Source organism: Scyliorhinus torazame, chromosome 15, assembly GCF_047496885.1.
Source record: "Scyliorhinus torazame isolate Kashiwa2021f chromosome 15, sScyTor2.1, whole genome shotgun sequence".
Taxonomy (NCBI): domain Eukaryota; kingdom Metazoa; phylum Chordata; class Chondrichthyes; order Carcharhiniformes; family Scyliorhinidae; genus Scyliorhinus; species Scyliorhinus torazame.
In genome coordinates this window covers 61734646-61748773 of record NC_092721.1, presented here as the reverse complement: position 1 = coordinate 61748773, position 14128 = coordinate 61734646, and the positions used below count along the sequence as shown (strand labels likewise).

General features: G+C 48.9%; 1 protein-coding gene across 1 annotated transcript in view; it reads left to right on the top strand.

Annotated features, from left to right (window-relative positions):
* Positions 1-14128, top strand: part of myo16 (myosin XVI) — an 875686-nt gene that overhangs the window by 413006 nt on the left and 448552 nt on the right. The window contains exon 11 of the mRNA XM_072476270.1: positions 9671-9781. Within this exon, the coding sequence (XP_072332371.1) occupies positions 9671-9781 (111 nt within the window). The remainder of the gene's footprint in view (positions 1-9670; positions 9782-14128) is intronic.

Sequence of the window (14128 nt, the reverse complement as noted above, 5' to 3'; positions counted from 1 at the left end):
TTGTCAACATCCCACATCCCGAAGGCACCCCCCACCCCCCCACCACACGCCCTACTGATTGCGTGGAACTGTCAGTCTGTGCTGACATCCTTCACCACACTGAAGCCAGTGCCCCAGGCTTCCCTTCCCTCTGTGCAGGCCTTCTGAGAAACACAAGCCCCAGGCTTCCATTCCCTCTGCACTGCCTTTCCAAGAAACCAGTCATGCCTTCATGTCGTCCTGACATCATGACGCCATGGATACATTTTTTGATATGAGAGTATGATCCAGTGTACAGGCCTGATAATGTGTTACAGTGATGTTCCCAACATTGATCGGCAGGAATGTGGCCTGTCACTGAAAGGAGAAGGTAGATCATTTCCTGCTTTTACACCAACTTGAAATGTGACTTTGGCCTTCACGTGATTTTTTTTGCTCTAGTCGCCAAAGCCACCCAACGCAAACTGGAGTGGAAAATCCTGGCCAATGGCTTCAATCTTCCCAATATTTCATTGGTGTAAATTTGTGCTCATCCATTAGTGGTTGTTGGATTAGCAGCCTGATAAGTTAGCAATGGCGGTGTAGAGCCCGGAGAGGTGGTTGTGCAATAAAGCTGCGTGTTATCTGTGTACATGTGAATTCCATCAGCATAAAAGGTTATTATTGACTTGAAATATTGGGAGGAGCTCTCCCATCACACCCATGGCATGTTTTAATGGTGGCGGGTGGGAGCAGAGCCAAAATGTCGGAAACTTGTTGGCATAAAATCATTTTGTAATTCTCCCAATGGCGGCTACTGGAGGGTGGTCATCCCTCTGGCAGGTGGCCAGCTTAACCATTGTATCCACCTGTTCTACTTCCCTAAGGCACAGGTGCATTGTAAAAATTCCATTCCCTCTAAACATTTTACACTATGACTACCCCAGTTAATGCTGGAGAAGTTAAAATCCCCTCCATTCACTACCCTTTTACACTTCTCTGAAATTTTCCTACATATTTGTTCTTCTCTTAGCAGACCTATAGGACCATTCCCTGCAATTTGATTGCTCCTTTTTGGTTTTTAAGTTCTACCCATTTGGCTTCGTTTGAAGAGCCTTCCAAGACGTTGTTCCTCCTTACTTGTGTAATTGATTCCCTGCTCAAAACTGCGGTGGTCCCTCCTACTTTACCTCCTTCCCTATCTTGCATGAAGATTGCATATCCTGGAAAATTAAGCTGCTCATCCTACCCCTCCATCAGCCATGTTTCAGTGACAGCAGTCATACCCCCATTCTTTACTTTTTGGCCTCAACTCGCCTGCCATTTTTGTCAGACTCCTTGCATTAAAAGAAAAACCATCCAATCTTCCCAAATTCCCTTTTGACTTAACTGCTCTAGAAATTCGGTGACTTCCTGACTGACTTGGTGCGTCTTCTAATTTTGGATGTGCATCTCTCTCTGCTGAACCTCCTTTCAGGATCCCAGCCCCCTGCCAAGTTAGTTTAAGCCCTCTCCATCAACACTAGTAAACCTACTTGCAAAGACGTAGGTCCCATATTGGTTCAGGTGTAATCCGTCCGCCTTACACATGTCCCACCATCCCCAAAAATGGTCCTAAGGACTCAGAATTTTAAATCCCTCCTTCCTACACCATCTCTCCAACCACACATTCATCTGGACTAACCTCCTATTTTTATACTCATTAGCACCTGCCACCGAAAGTAAGCCAGAGATTGATGCCTTCTTGGTCCTGTTTTTTAATTTGCTTCCTAGTTACCTAAATTCTGCTTGCAGGACCTCATCTCCTTCAGCGTGCCCTGCAGCAGTTCAGTGACATGCTGACCCGGACCCGGCAACATCCTGGAGTCTATTTTGCAACTGCAGAAACGCCTGTCTGTTCCCCTTACAATTGAACACACTATAGCCCTGAAATTCTTCCTCCTTCTGTTACAGATAATTGATCAGTTCTCAATAGAGGTTAAGAGGCTGGACCAGATGCCATAACTTTTTAAAATTTTAATGCGGTGTGGAAAGATCAATTCATTCCAGGAGTGATAATATCACAAATTGGGCTTAGTTGTTTTATAAACAAACTTTATTGAAACAAAAGAAAATAACAATGTTTAAACTTTTACGTCAGTTCTAATACTAACAGATTACATGCAGTCCCTTAATCTTAACAAATTAGGTCCCATTAGACAACATGTTCAATAAACATACAGCTTGGACTATCGTCCAGTGGCTCTGACATCCATCATCACGAAGTGCTTCGAAAGGTTAGTCATGGCACGAATCAACTCCAGCCTCCCGGATTGCCTTGATCTACTACAGTTCACCTACTGCTGCAACAGGTCCACAGCAGACGCCATCTCCATGGCCCTGCACTCTACCCTGGAAAACCTAGACAACAAAGACACCTATGTCAGACTCCGATTTATCGACTACAGCTCAGCCTTCAACACCATCATTCCTACGAAACTCATCTCCAAACTCCATGGCCTAGGCCTCGGCTCCTCCCTCTGGACTGGTTCCTGAACTTTCTAACCCACAGGCCACAATCAGTAAGGATAGGCAACAACACCTCCTCCACGATCATCCTCAACACCGGTGCCCCACAAGGCTGTGCCCTCAGCCCCCTACTTGTACACCTATGACTGTGTGGCCAAATTCCCCTCCTACTCGATTTTCAAATTTGCCGATGACACCACAGTATTGGGTTGGATTTCAAACAATGACGAGACAGAGTACAGGAATGAGAAGGATTTTGTCATCGACTTCAAGAAGCGTAGTGGAGAACATGTCCCTGTCTACATCAATAGAAACGAAGTAGAAAGGGTCGAGAGCTTCAAGTTTTTAGGTGTCCAGATCACCAACAACCTGTCCTGGTCTCCCCATGCCGACAACACAGTTAAGAAAGCCCACCAACGACTCTACTTTCTCAGAAGACTAAGGAAATTTGGCATGTCACCTACGACTCTCACCAACCTCTACAGATGCACCATAGAAAGCATTCATTCTGGTTGTATCACAGCTTGGTATGGATCCTGCACTGCCCAAGACCGCAGGAAATTACAAAAGGTTGTGAATGTAGCCCAGTCCATCACGCAAACCAGCCTCCCATCCAGTGACTCTGTCTACAATTCCCACTGCCTCGGAAAGGCAGCCAGCATAATTAAGGACCCCACGCACCCCGGACATACTCTCTTCCACCTTCTTCCGTCAGGAAAAAGTTACAAAAGTTTGAGGTCACGTACCAACCGAATCAAGAACAGCTTCTTCCCTACTGCCATCAAACTTTTGAATGGACTTACCTTGTAATAAGTTCTACCTCGTATTAAGAACTTTTCTCTACACCTTGCTATAACTGTAACATTATATTCTGCAGACTCTCCTTCCTTCCCTATGTACGGTAAGCATTGTTTGTACAGCATGCAAGAAACAGTACTTTTCACTGTATACTACTAATACATGTGACAATAATAAATCAAATCAAAAGCTCTCATTCCACTTAAATAGACAAGCAAAGATGATTCTTGTATTTACAAAGCAATTCTCTGCTGTAAGCCAAGTTCCTTTAGAACTCTTAAGAATAATCTGTATCTGGAGTGGCTTAGTGGCAGCACGGTAGCACAAGTGAATAGCACTGTGGCTTCACAGCGTCAGGGTCACAAGTTCAATCCCCGGCTTGGGTCACTGTCTGTGCGGAGTCTGCACGTTCTCCCCGTGTCTGCGTGGGTTTCCTCTGGTTGCTCAGGTTTCCTCCCACAGTCCAAGGACGTGCAGGTTAGGTGGATTGGCCATGATATATTGCCCTTAGTGACCAAAAAGGTTAGGAGGGGTTATTGGGTTACGGGGATAGGGTGGAAGTGAGGTCTTAAGTGGGTTGGTGCAGACTCGATGGGCCGAATGGCCTCCTTCTGCACTCTGATGTTCTATCATCTATGTCTATGGAGTGGCTTCCTTCATGACCTCTGGGTGACCTCCACAATCTTCTGCTGTACTGTTCAAAAAAGCATTTCCGCTCTCTCTCTCAAAGCTCTGCTCAATCCCTGAAACAAAGGTTCTCCCCTGAAGTGGCCAGACTTGAATCTTTTCCCGGGATCTTGGCTAATTGCCCATTCCGATTTATACAAAAGAACAGAACTATGCCATGTATATGCAACTAACCTTCCATTGCCGGACAATTAGGTCAACAGGTGCTGTGATGGGATGATGGGGAGACAAACAAGGTTGTCCTAAATGACAATGTATCTTGAGTGGATCATCCTGTGTAATAATAATCTTTATTAGTGTCACAAGTAGGGTTACATTAAGACTGCAATGAAGTTACTGTGAAAATCCCCTATTCGCCACACTATGACACCTGTTCGGGTACACTGAGGGAAAATTTAGAATGTCCAATTCACCTGACAAGCACGTCTTTTGGGACTTGTGGGAGGAAACCGGAGCACACGGAACAAACACACGCAGACATGGGGAGAGCATGCAGGCTCTGCACAAACAGTGACCCAAGCCGGGAATCAAATCCAGGTCTCTGGCGCTGTGAAGCAACAGTACTAACCCCTGTGCTACCGTGTATTCCCATTAATGAGGTTAAGTCTGATTGGGACAAGGTAACTCAGGCTGTGGGTGTATCCCTCTGAGTCTGCTGCTAGCAGATTTCTAACCCCTAAATTGCTTGCTAAATCTCAGACCCCATTTCTGGACCTATGCCCCGAACATCTCGCTATCAAGACACCTCCCTTCCTTGAAAAAATGAACCATAAAGATACATGGCTTCATGTTCTGAACCTTTTCAATTCCGAGCATTCTTAAGATTATATACAGTTTACATTCTATACAGTTCATATCATTGTTTTTTCAAACAAGCAAACACATGGCTATAGTCCATTGTAGTCTTTTTCCATATCACAGGCATGATAAGGCATCGGCAATCACATTCTCTCTTCCTGCACATGTAGAATTCATAAATTGAATGGTTGTAATAATAAACTCCATCTGAATAGTCTCACTCTTTGCAAAGTTGTCCAGGTAGTCCTGGTATTATCAGATTTTAAAATGGTCTTGGTGACAGTCTCCATACATTTACAAAACAAAGTTTCTTGTTTACTAGTCCATCGACAATACCGTTACACCACTGCCTCCTCCTAAATGGGAGAATTCTGCCCGAAAATTCTGTTTCACTCCTCAGTGCTGTGTAAGCTGTTACGTATTTCCAGCATTTTGTATTTCTATTCCAGATTTCCTGCATCTGAAGTATTTTGATTTTGGATTTGTGTTTTGGGGTATTGACTCTCGTAGTTTAGAGAGTATCAATTATAAGGAGGCGATGGTGTGGTGGTATTGTCACATCACTATTAATCCAGAGACTCAGAGTATTGCCTCTGGGGATCATGGTTCAAATCCCACCATGGCAGATGGCGAAATTTGAATTAAATGAAAATCTGAACCCATTGTTGCAAAAACCCATCTGGTTCACTAATGTCCTTACCTGGTCTGGCCTACTTTTGACTCCAGATCCACAGCAATGTGGTTGATTCTTAAAAGCCCTCTGAAGTGGCCAAGCAAGCTACTCAGTTCATGGGCAGTCAGGGATAAGCATTAACTGCTGGCCCAGCCAGCAAAGACGCCACATCCCATGAATAAAACATAAATCAAAGGTACGGATGAGATTTTCAGCAGCAGATGAGCTGAAGCAGGGACAGAGAGAGGCAACGTTAAGTAGTTGGACATAGGCAATTAAGGTTGGAAGCTCACCTCAGGGTCAAATAAAATGTCAAGGGAACATACTCGCCTGAGACACCAATGCAAATTCGCATTCACACTTATAGAGTGTATGTAAATGAAATTTTAGAAAGGGCAGGAATTTTTAATTTAAATAGACTTTGAATACACAATAGCTTTGAAAGAAGTATTTTTCTGCCGGGAAGTAGCCAAAAACACAACTGTCCAGAGAACTGGTCGTAAGAGCCAAATTTTCTGGTAAGCTCTTTAATTTATGGATGAGCCAGAATGTAGTACGCTGTAGTCTTGGATGCTAACTTAATTATATTCAGTCCAACAATTGATAGATATGCAAAGCTTGGATGAGACGTGAACTGAGACTCATTAAATTATTTTGTGCGCATGATATATCATTGTGACTTTAAACTCAAATGATTAATAGTTTTCTGTTCAGTCATTTTGGCATAGGATAGAATAGTGATAAAAGGACGATGAGATTAGGCGCTCCCCTTATCCAACTATAATATAGACAGCAATTCCCAGTGTTTACACTTAGGCAGGAAATCAGGAGGTTTCTGTGTGAGTTGTCCTGCTCCTACAGAAACATTGCTTTATTGATATCTCGACTTGGGGGGGATTGCCTGCGAGAGCAGAAAATCCCGTGGGAGGGAGTCACAAAACGTGGTTTACACCAGCGAAATTTCCTGTAGTGTTTGTCCCTGCATCCACCCCACCCGTCAGTGTCGTAACAGGAATACTGACGTTAAGATAAATTGAAATGTCATTATTAGGGTTGTTACGCCTGATGATCACCCCCCCATTAGACTGTTCATTCATGTCGGCATGAGTAACAACGGGTCTTTTAGGGCATGTACCCGGTGAGCAGAACTCTTCAGGGGAGCCCAGGTGAGTGCATCGCTCAGGGGGAGAGGAAAATGTCCGGGCACTGTCCCTAGGGACGGCCAAGGTTCGGGTTGTGTTGCATGGGTGGGTGTTCTGTGAAGGCATTGTTCCATGGGGGAGTGGGGGTTCCTTTTGGCAGGTTGGGATGGTTGTTCGGGAGGTTTTATGTTTAAGTTTTTGTATCGGACCGCCCCCGATCGTTTAAAACCAAAGTTGCTGGTGGGACAGGCTCAATCAGGGCCAGCCTGACGTCATGGGGCTCACCTTTTCATTTCTTTTCTGACATGAGCCGAACAATACGGTAGGGAAAGCTGCCGTTGGAGCGGGTGGCTTCCTCACCATGTTTCATGCCCACTGCACCACTCTACCTATATTTGGGAATATTCCACCCTTAGCATTGAAACCTGTGGCAAACAACTTGTGGCACTGACATTCACTTTCATAAGTGTGGAATTTCATTTTTTCATATACTAATTATTCATTGAGTTTGAATGAAATAATTATTTTTAGCTTTTTCCACCTTTTTAATCTCTCCCTTAATTTCATCTATCTTTCTATCTCATTGTTTCACTTTCTATACATTTCTTGGCATTGATTTCATAGAATCCCTAAAGTTCAGAAGGAGACCATTCGGCCCATCAAGTCTGCACCAACCCTTCGAAATGAGCACTCTGCCTATTTACGAGTGCCTACCCTGCACTATCCCCATAACCTAACCTGCACATCCCTGGACATTAAGGGGCAATTTAGCATGGCCAATCCACCTAACCCACACATCTTTGGACTGTGGGAGGAAACCGGAACACCGGAGGAAACCCACGCAGATACGGGGCGAACGTACAAACTACAAACAGACTGTCACCCAAGGCCGGAATTGAACCCTGGTTGCTGCTGCTGTGAGGCAGCAATGCTACCCACTGTGCCACCGTGCCACACGTACTTCCTGGTTCAGACTCTGCGGGGCAGATTTTGACTCATTCAACAGCCTTCCACTTGTACAGAGTTAAAATCATGCTCAGTCAGAAATTTTCAACCAGATTGGTTAAGGAGACATTAAGGAGACAAGGTCAGTTCCTTGACATGTTCTCACAGGTCTATAGGTGTTGCCCTGAAATGGATTTCTAATCACCTCCTTTTCCTGTGTAATAGCTCTGAGCAAGTATAAATAGAATGAATGGCTGACATGGTTCATTTGCAGCAGGCCACAATATCCATGCCATGTTTTCCTCAGGATCCCTATTCAGTGTGGTTTTCAGTTCCATTTGACTCAGTTCCGGAAATGACAATTTGACTATGCGTGCTGGGCGGAACTTGCTGATCGAACCATGTTTTCTGTAGTTTGGAAAACACAGGAATGTAAGAAATGAATTCAATCCTGTTCTGCCATTTAATACAATTCACGCCTCTCTGTGTTTTAACTTCATCCAGAGGCCTTCGCTCCATATCCATTTGTACCCTTGGTTAGAAAAATCTATTAATCTCACATCTGGCATGATGAACTGGAGTTAACAGCTACTGATTTTTGTAGGAGAGTTCCACACTTCTACCATCCTTAATATTAAGATGCGTTTCCTAAGTTCTCTCCTGAAAGACCAGGGGCGGGATTCTCCGTAATCGGCGCGATGTCCGCCGACCGGCGCCAAAAACGGCGCAAATCAGTCCGGCATCGCGCCGCCCCAAAGGTGCGGAATTCTCCATATCTTGAGGGGCCGAGCCCTCACCTTGAGGGGCTAGGCCCGCGCCGGACTGATTTCCGCCCCGCCAGCTGGCGGGAAAGGCCTTTGGTGCCCCACCAGTTGGCGCGGAAGTGACTTTGCCGTGCGGCGCATGTGCGGGAGCATCAGCGGCCGCTCACGGCATCCCCGTGCATGCGCAGTGGAGGGGGTCACTTCCGCCTCCGCCATAGTGGAGACCATGGCGAAGGCGGAAGGAAAAGAGTTCCCCCACGGCACAGGCCCGCACGTGGATCGGTGGGCCCCGATCGCGGGCCAGGCCACCGTGGGGGCACCCTCCCCAGGGCCAGATCGCCCCGCGCCCCCCCCCAGGACCCCGGAGCCCGCCCGCGCCACCTTGTCCTGCCGGTAAGAGAGGTGGTTTGATTCTCGCCGGCGGGACAGGCATTCCAGCAGCGGGACTTCGGCCCATCGCGGGCCGGAGAATCGCCGGGGGGGTGTCCCGCCAACCGGCGCGGCGCGATTCCCACCCCCGCCGAACATCCGGTGCCGGAGAATTCGGCAACCGGCAGGGGCGGGATTCACGCCAGCCCCCGGCGATTCTCCGACCCGCCGGGGGGTCGGAGAATCCCGCCCCAGCTTCTGATTTTAAAGTTTTCCTGCTTGAAAAGAAGGATGAGGTGGATGGAGAGAAGGGCTGTCAGAAGAAGGCCCAACACATCCATGGTGTTCTGGGAATAATTGCTGTCTGTCATCTTCAGCAAGGGTCAGTACATTACTGTCCTCTAATTCACTGAGGAGATGTTCACTGACTCTCGTCTTTCCCGACATCTGAGTTGTGGCCTATGCCCCTTCCCGACATCTAGTTTGACCTCTCCGCTTCCCCAACCTCCGAATTGACTTTCCTCCTTCTCGACTTCTGAGTTGTGCCCGCCCCCTCTTCCCGGCCTCTGAGTCATCTCTCCTCCTTCCTGACCTCCGGGTTGTCTCTCTTCCTTCCCGTCCTCCAGGTTGTCTCTCCTCCTTCCTGACCTACAAGTTGTGACCTTCTCCCTCCCCTGCCCACCCTCTGACTGAAACTCCCACTTCCTGTTACTCCCCTCTCGCCACTTTCCTTTCCTGCACCTGCGTCCTTGCTTGAAGATCGAGATCCAATCCAAAGTTAGAGTTCTGATATTATGGAGGTTCTGCTTCTGATGGTGAAGTAGTGCTGAGTTGAGGTGACAATAATCCATGTTTTTTTTTTCCACCAGTGAGGGCTTGGTAAAAGAGAAGTGTGGCAGGAGCATTTATAATTTCCTGAAAAATCCGCAGCTTCTCTGTGCTGAAAGCACCTGAATGTCGAATTAGTTCCATTATAAGAATTAATTCTGGTCATGATCTCTTTCTCCCATCCGCTTGTGAAAATCCAGGTGAAGCTGATTCCTCCTGCTCCAAACGATGACCTGTCTACCTTGAGTGAACTGACAGATAGAAGCCTCCTCTATGAAATTCAGAAGAGGTTCACCAATGATCAGATATATGTAAGTACACATGCACAAACATTTATCTTGCTATCTGAAATTTGCCATTGATATAAAAAACTTGCAATTATGTACCGCTTTTCACAAACCCAGAATGTCCCAGAGTAGCCCCCCCCCCACCTCCCCCCATCAGAAATGGAGCACTCCCTTTGTACAGCAATGGAACGTCCGCCATCCGAGGTCTTTGTGCTCAACTTTCTGGAATAGGACCTGAAGCCACTGGTTCCTATTCAGAAGAGAGAAAGACCTACCCATTGGGCCACTGTTGTCATTAAAATAGAGCAAAATATGTTGAGACCTACTTTTAAACTGTTGGGAAACTCTGGAAAAGCAGGTAGAGTCAGTTTATTCACTTATTTTATAAGACATAGGAGCAGAATTAGGCCATTCGGCCCATCAAGTCTGCTCTGCCATTCAATCATGGCTAATATGTTCTTTAAACATTCCATAAGATGTTCAAATGTGCCACCTGAAGTAAAATGAACCATTTACTTAATGTTTTAATGTTCCCATTGAACTCAATAATATGCTAGTGGCAGAAAATGGGAAATGATGTGTGGTAGTATCAGGTATTGCAGTACCCAAGAGGGTGTAGACCATTGGGTAAGCCTAGCAGCTTACCATTGGCTGTTTGGTATGTGGCTCCGCCCTGACAGGCGGGGTAGAAGAACCAATACCGTCCCAGCAGCCCTCATTCTGTACCGAAGCTGCTGGGGAACAGATCTAGTCTATTAAAGCCTTCAGTTATGATACAACCTCGTCTTTGAGTATAATTGATCGTGCATCAATTTAATAGACTACTCTTAAGCTGAAAGAATGGATCTCCGAATCAAGCCGGAGTGCCTACAACTCAGCCCCCACGCGCAAAACTCGGCTGCGATGTTTAAGCACTGGCTGCGTGTTTTAAAGGCTACCTCGAGACGGCCGGAGGCACCCCCTCAGGGGAACAGAAACTGCATCTCCTGCACTCGAGAGTAAGCCCTGGAATCTTCTCCCTCATCGAGGAGGCGGAGGGCTATAATGATGCGATCGAACTGTTAAAGGGACATTATATATGCCCTGCAAACCATGTCTACGCACGTCACCTGCTTGCAACTAGATGGCAAAGCCCCAAGGAATCGCTGGAGGACTTCTACCGTGCACTACTGGTGCTGGGCAGAAACTGTGGCTGCCTGCAAGTTTCGGGGAGCGAGCACACGGAACTTCTAATCAGGGATGCCTTCGTGGCAGGCATGAGCTCTTCAGAGATCCGCCAAAGACTTTTAGAAAAGGACACCCTGGGACTGAGAGAAGCACGGGCCCTGGCAGGGTCCATGGATGTTGCCTCCCGAAACGCGCAGTCCTATGCGCCCGACCGCCCAGCGGCCCCCTGGGCTGTGTGACGTCCCGCAGCGGCAGCCCCTCTGACCTTCCCTATGTCCCCGCAGGCCTGCGCTGTAAGACGGCCCGCTAACTCCGTTGGGGCCCGTTGTTTCTTCTGCGGGCAGGCGAAGCACCCCCGCCAGAGCTGCCCAGCCCGCACCTCCACCTGCAATGGTTGCGGCAATAAGGGCCATTTTGTGGGGGTCTGCCAAGCACGAGCCATGGCTGTGGTCTCCAATGACTCCAGAACGCCGCGGCAACCTTCCCTTCAGGTCCCAGACGACCAGCACTCACCGCCACCCCCCTATCCTAGGGCCACGCCCGACCCACGTCGTGCTCATTTTGCCCCTCGGACGCCACGCTGGACGGATGGGCGCCGCCATTTTGTCCATCCCCGCCGCCGTTTTGTTCATCCCTGACCACCATGTGCGATCCATGGGAGACGCCATCTTGGATGGGGCCCCAGGCGCCCAGCACAGCAGACTACCTGCTGCCCTATCACAACCCACAACTGCTCCATCTGGCCTCGGTGACGCTGGACCAAAATCGACCTCGTACACTCGCAACAGCAACGACGACGATCTTCATCAACGGCCACGAGACGTCTTGCCTGATCGACTCTGGGAGCACGCAGAGCTTTATACACCCCGAGGCACTGTTGACTTTTTACCCACCCTCTAAACCAAAGAATCTCCCTGGCCTCCAGGTCACACTCAGTGGAGATAAAGGGGTTCTGCCTAGCGAACCTCAGTCCAAGGCAGGAAATTCAACAATTTCCACCTTTATGTCCTGCCGCACCTCTGCGCGGCTACACTCCTGGGGTTGGACGTCCAATGTAACTTGCAAACCCTCACCTTTAAATTCGGCAGCCCTATAGCCCCCCTTACTGTCTGCGGCCTCGCGACCCTTAAGGTCGACCCACCTTCCCTGTTTGCGAACCTCACCCCTGATTCCAAACCCGTCGCCACCAGGAGCAGACGGTACAATGCCCAGGACCGGACTTCATCAGGTCAGAGGTCCAAAGGCTACTGAGGGAAGGGGTCATTGAAGCTAGCAACAGTCCCTGGAGAGCTCAAGTAGTGATGGTCAAGACCGGGGAGAAACATAGGATGGTCATTGACTACAGTCAGAGCATCAACACGTTTACGCAGCTGGATGCGTACCCTCTCCCCCGCATATCCGACCTGGTAAACAGGATTGCGCAATACAAGGTCTTCTCGACGGTGGATCTCAAGTCCGCCTACCATCTGCTACCCCTCCGCACTAGAGACCGCAAGTACACTGCCTTCGTAGCAGATGGGCGGCTCTACCAATTTTTAAGGGTTCCCTTTGGTGTCACTAATGGGGTCTCGGTCTTCCAACGCGAGATGGACCGAATGGTTGACCGGTACGGCTTACGCGCAACGTTTCCGTATCTTGATAACGTCACCATCTGTGGCCATGACCAGCAAGACTCCGAAAATTCCTCCAGACCGCGAAAATCCTTAACTTAACGTACAATAAGGATAAATGCGTCTTTAGCACCGACTGCCTAACCATTCTCAGCTAAGTAGTGCGAAATGGAGTTATAGGCCCCGACCCTGAACGCATGCTCCCCCTTATGGAGTTCCCCCTCCCTCACTGCCCCAAGGCCCTGAAGCGCTACCTTGGATTTTTCAGTTATTACGCACAGTGGGTCCCCAACTACGCAGACAAAGCCCGACCCCTAATCCAGTCCACAACCTTCCCCCTGTCGATGGAGGCCCGCCAGGCTTTCTGCCGCATCAAAGCAGACATTGCAAAGGCCACGATGCGCGCCATCGACGAGTCCCTCCCCTTCCAGGTCGAGAGCGATGCGACCGACGTAGCTCTGGCCGCCACCCTCAATCAAGCAGGCAGACCCGTGGCCTTCTTCTCCCGTACCCTCCATGCTTCCGAAATTCGCCATTCCTCGGTCGAAAAAGAGGCACAAGCCATAGTAGAAGCTGTGCGACACTGGAGGCATTACCTGGCCGGCAGGAGATTCACTCTCCTCACTGACCAATGGTCGGTGGCGTTCATGTTTGATAATGCACAGCGGGGCAAGATAAAGAACGACAAGATCTTGCGGTGGAGGATAGAACTCTCCACCTACAACTACGAGAACTTGTACCGTCCTGGGAATCTAAATGAGCCTTCCGATGCTCTGTCCCGCGGCACATGTGCCACCGCACAAGTGGACCGCCTCCAAGCCCTCCACGAGGACCTCTGCCACCCGGGGGTCACTCGCTTTTTCCACTTTATTAAGGCCCGCAACCTGTCCTACTCCATCGAGGAGATCAGGACAGTCACAAGGGACTGCCAAATCTGCATGGAGTGCAAACCGCACTTCTACCAGCCAGAGAGGGCGCACCTGATTAAGGCTTCCCGTCCCTTTGAGCGCCTCAGCATGGACTTCAAAGGCCCCCTCCCCTCCACCGACCGCAACACGTATTTCCTGAACGTGATTGACGAGTACTCCCGGTTCCCGTTCGCCATCCCCTGCCCCGACATGACCACAACCACTGTCATCAAGGCCCTCCAGGGTATCTTTACACTGTTCGGGGTCCCTGTGTACATCCACAGTGATAGGGGGTCCTCCTTTACGAGCGACGAACTGCGTCAATTCCTGCTCAGCAAGGGCATCGCCTCAAGCAGGACGACCAGTTACAATCCCCGGGGAAACGGGCAGGTAGAGAGGGAGAATGGAACGGTCTGGAAGACCGTCCTACTGGCCCTGTGGTCCAGGAATCTCCCAGTCTCCCGCTGGCAGGAAGTCCTCCCGGTGGCCCTCCACGCCATTCCTTCGCTGCTCTGTACAACTACCAATCAGACACCTCATGAACGTCTCCTTGTCTTCCCCAGGAAGTGTGGTAGTATCAGGTATTGCAGTACCCAAGAGGCTGTAGACCATTGGGTAAGCCTAGCAGCTTACCATTGGCTGTTTGGTATGTGGATCCACCCTGACAGGAGGGGTATAAGAACCGA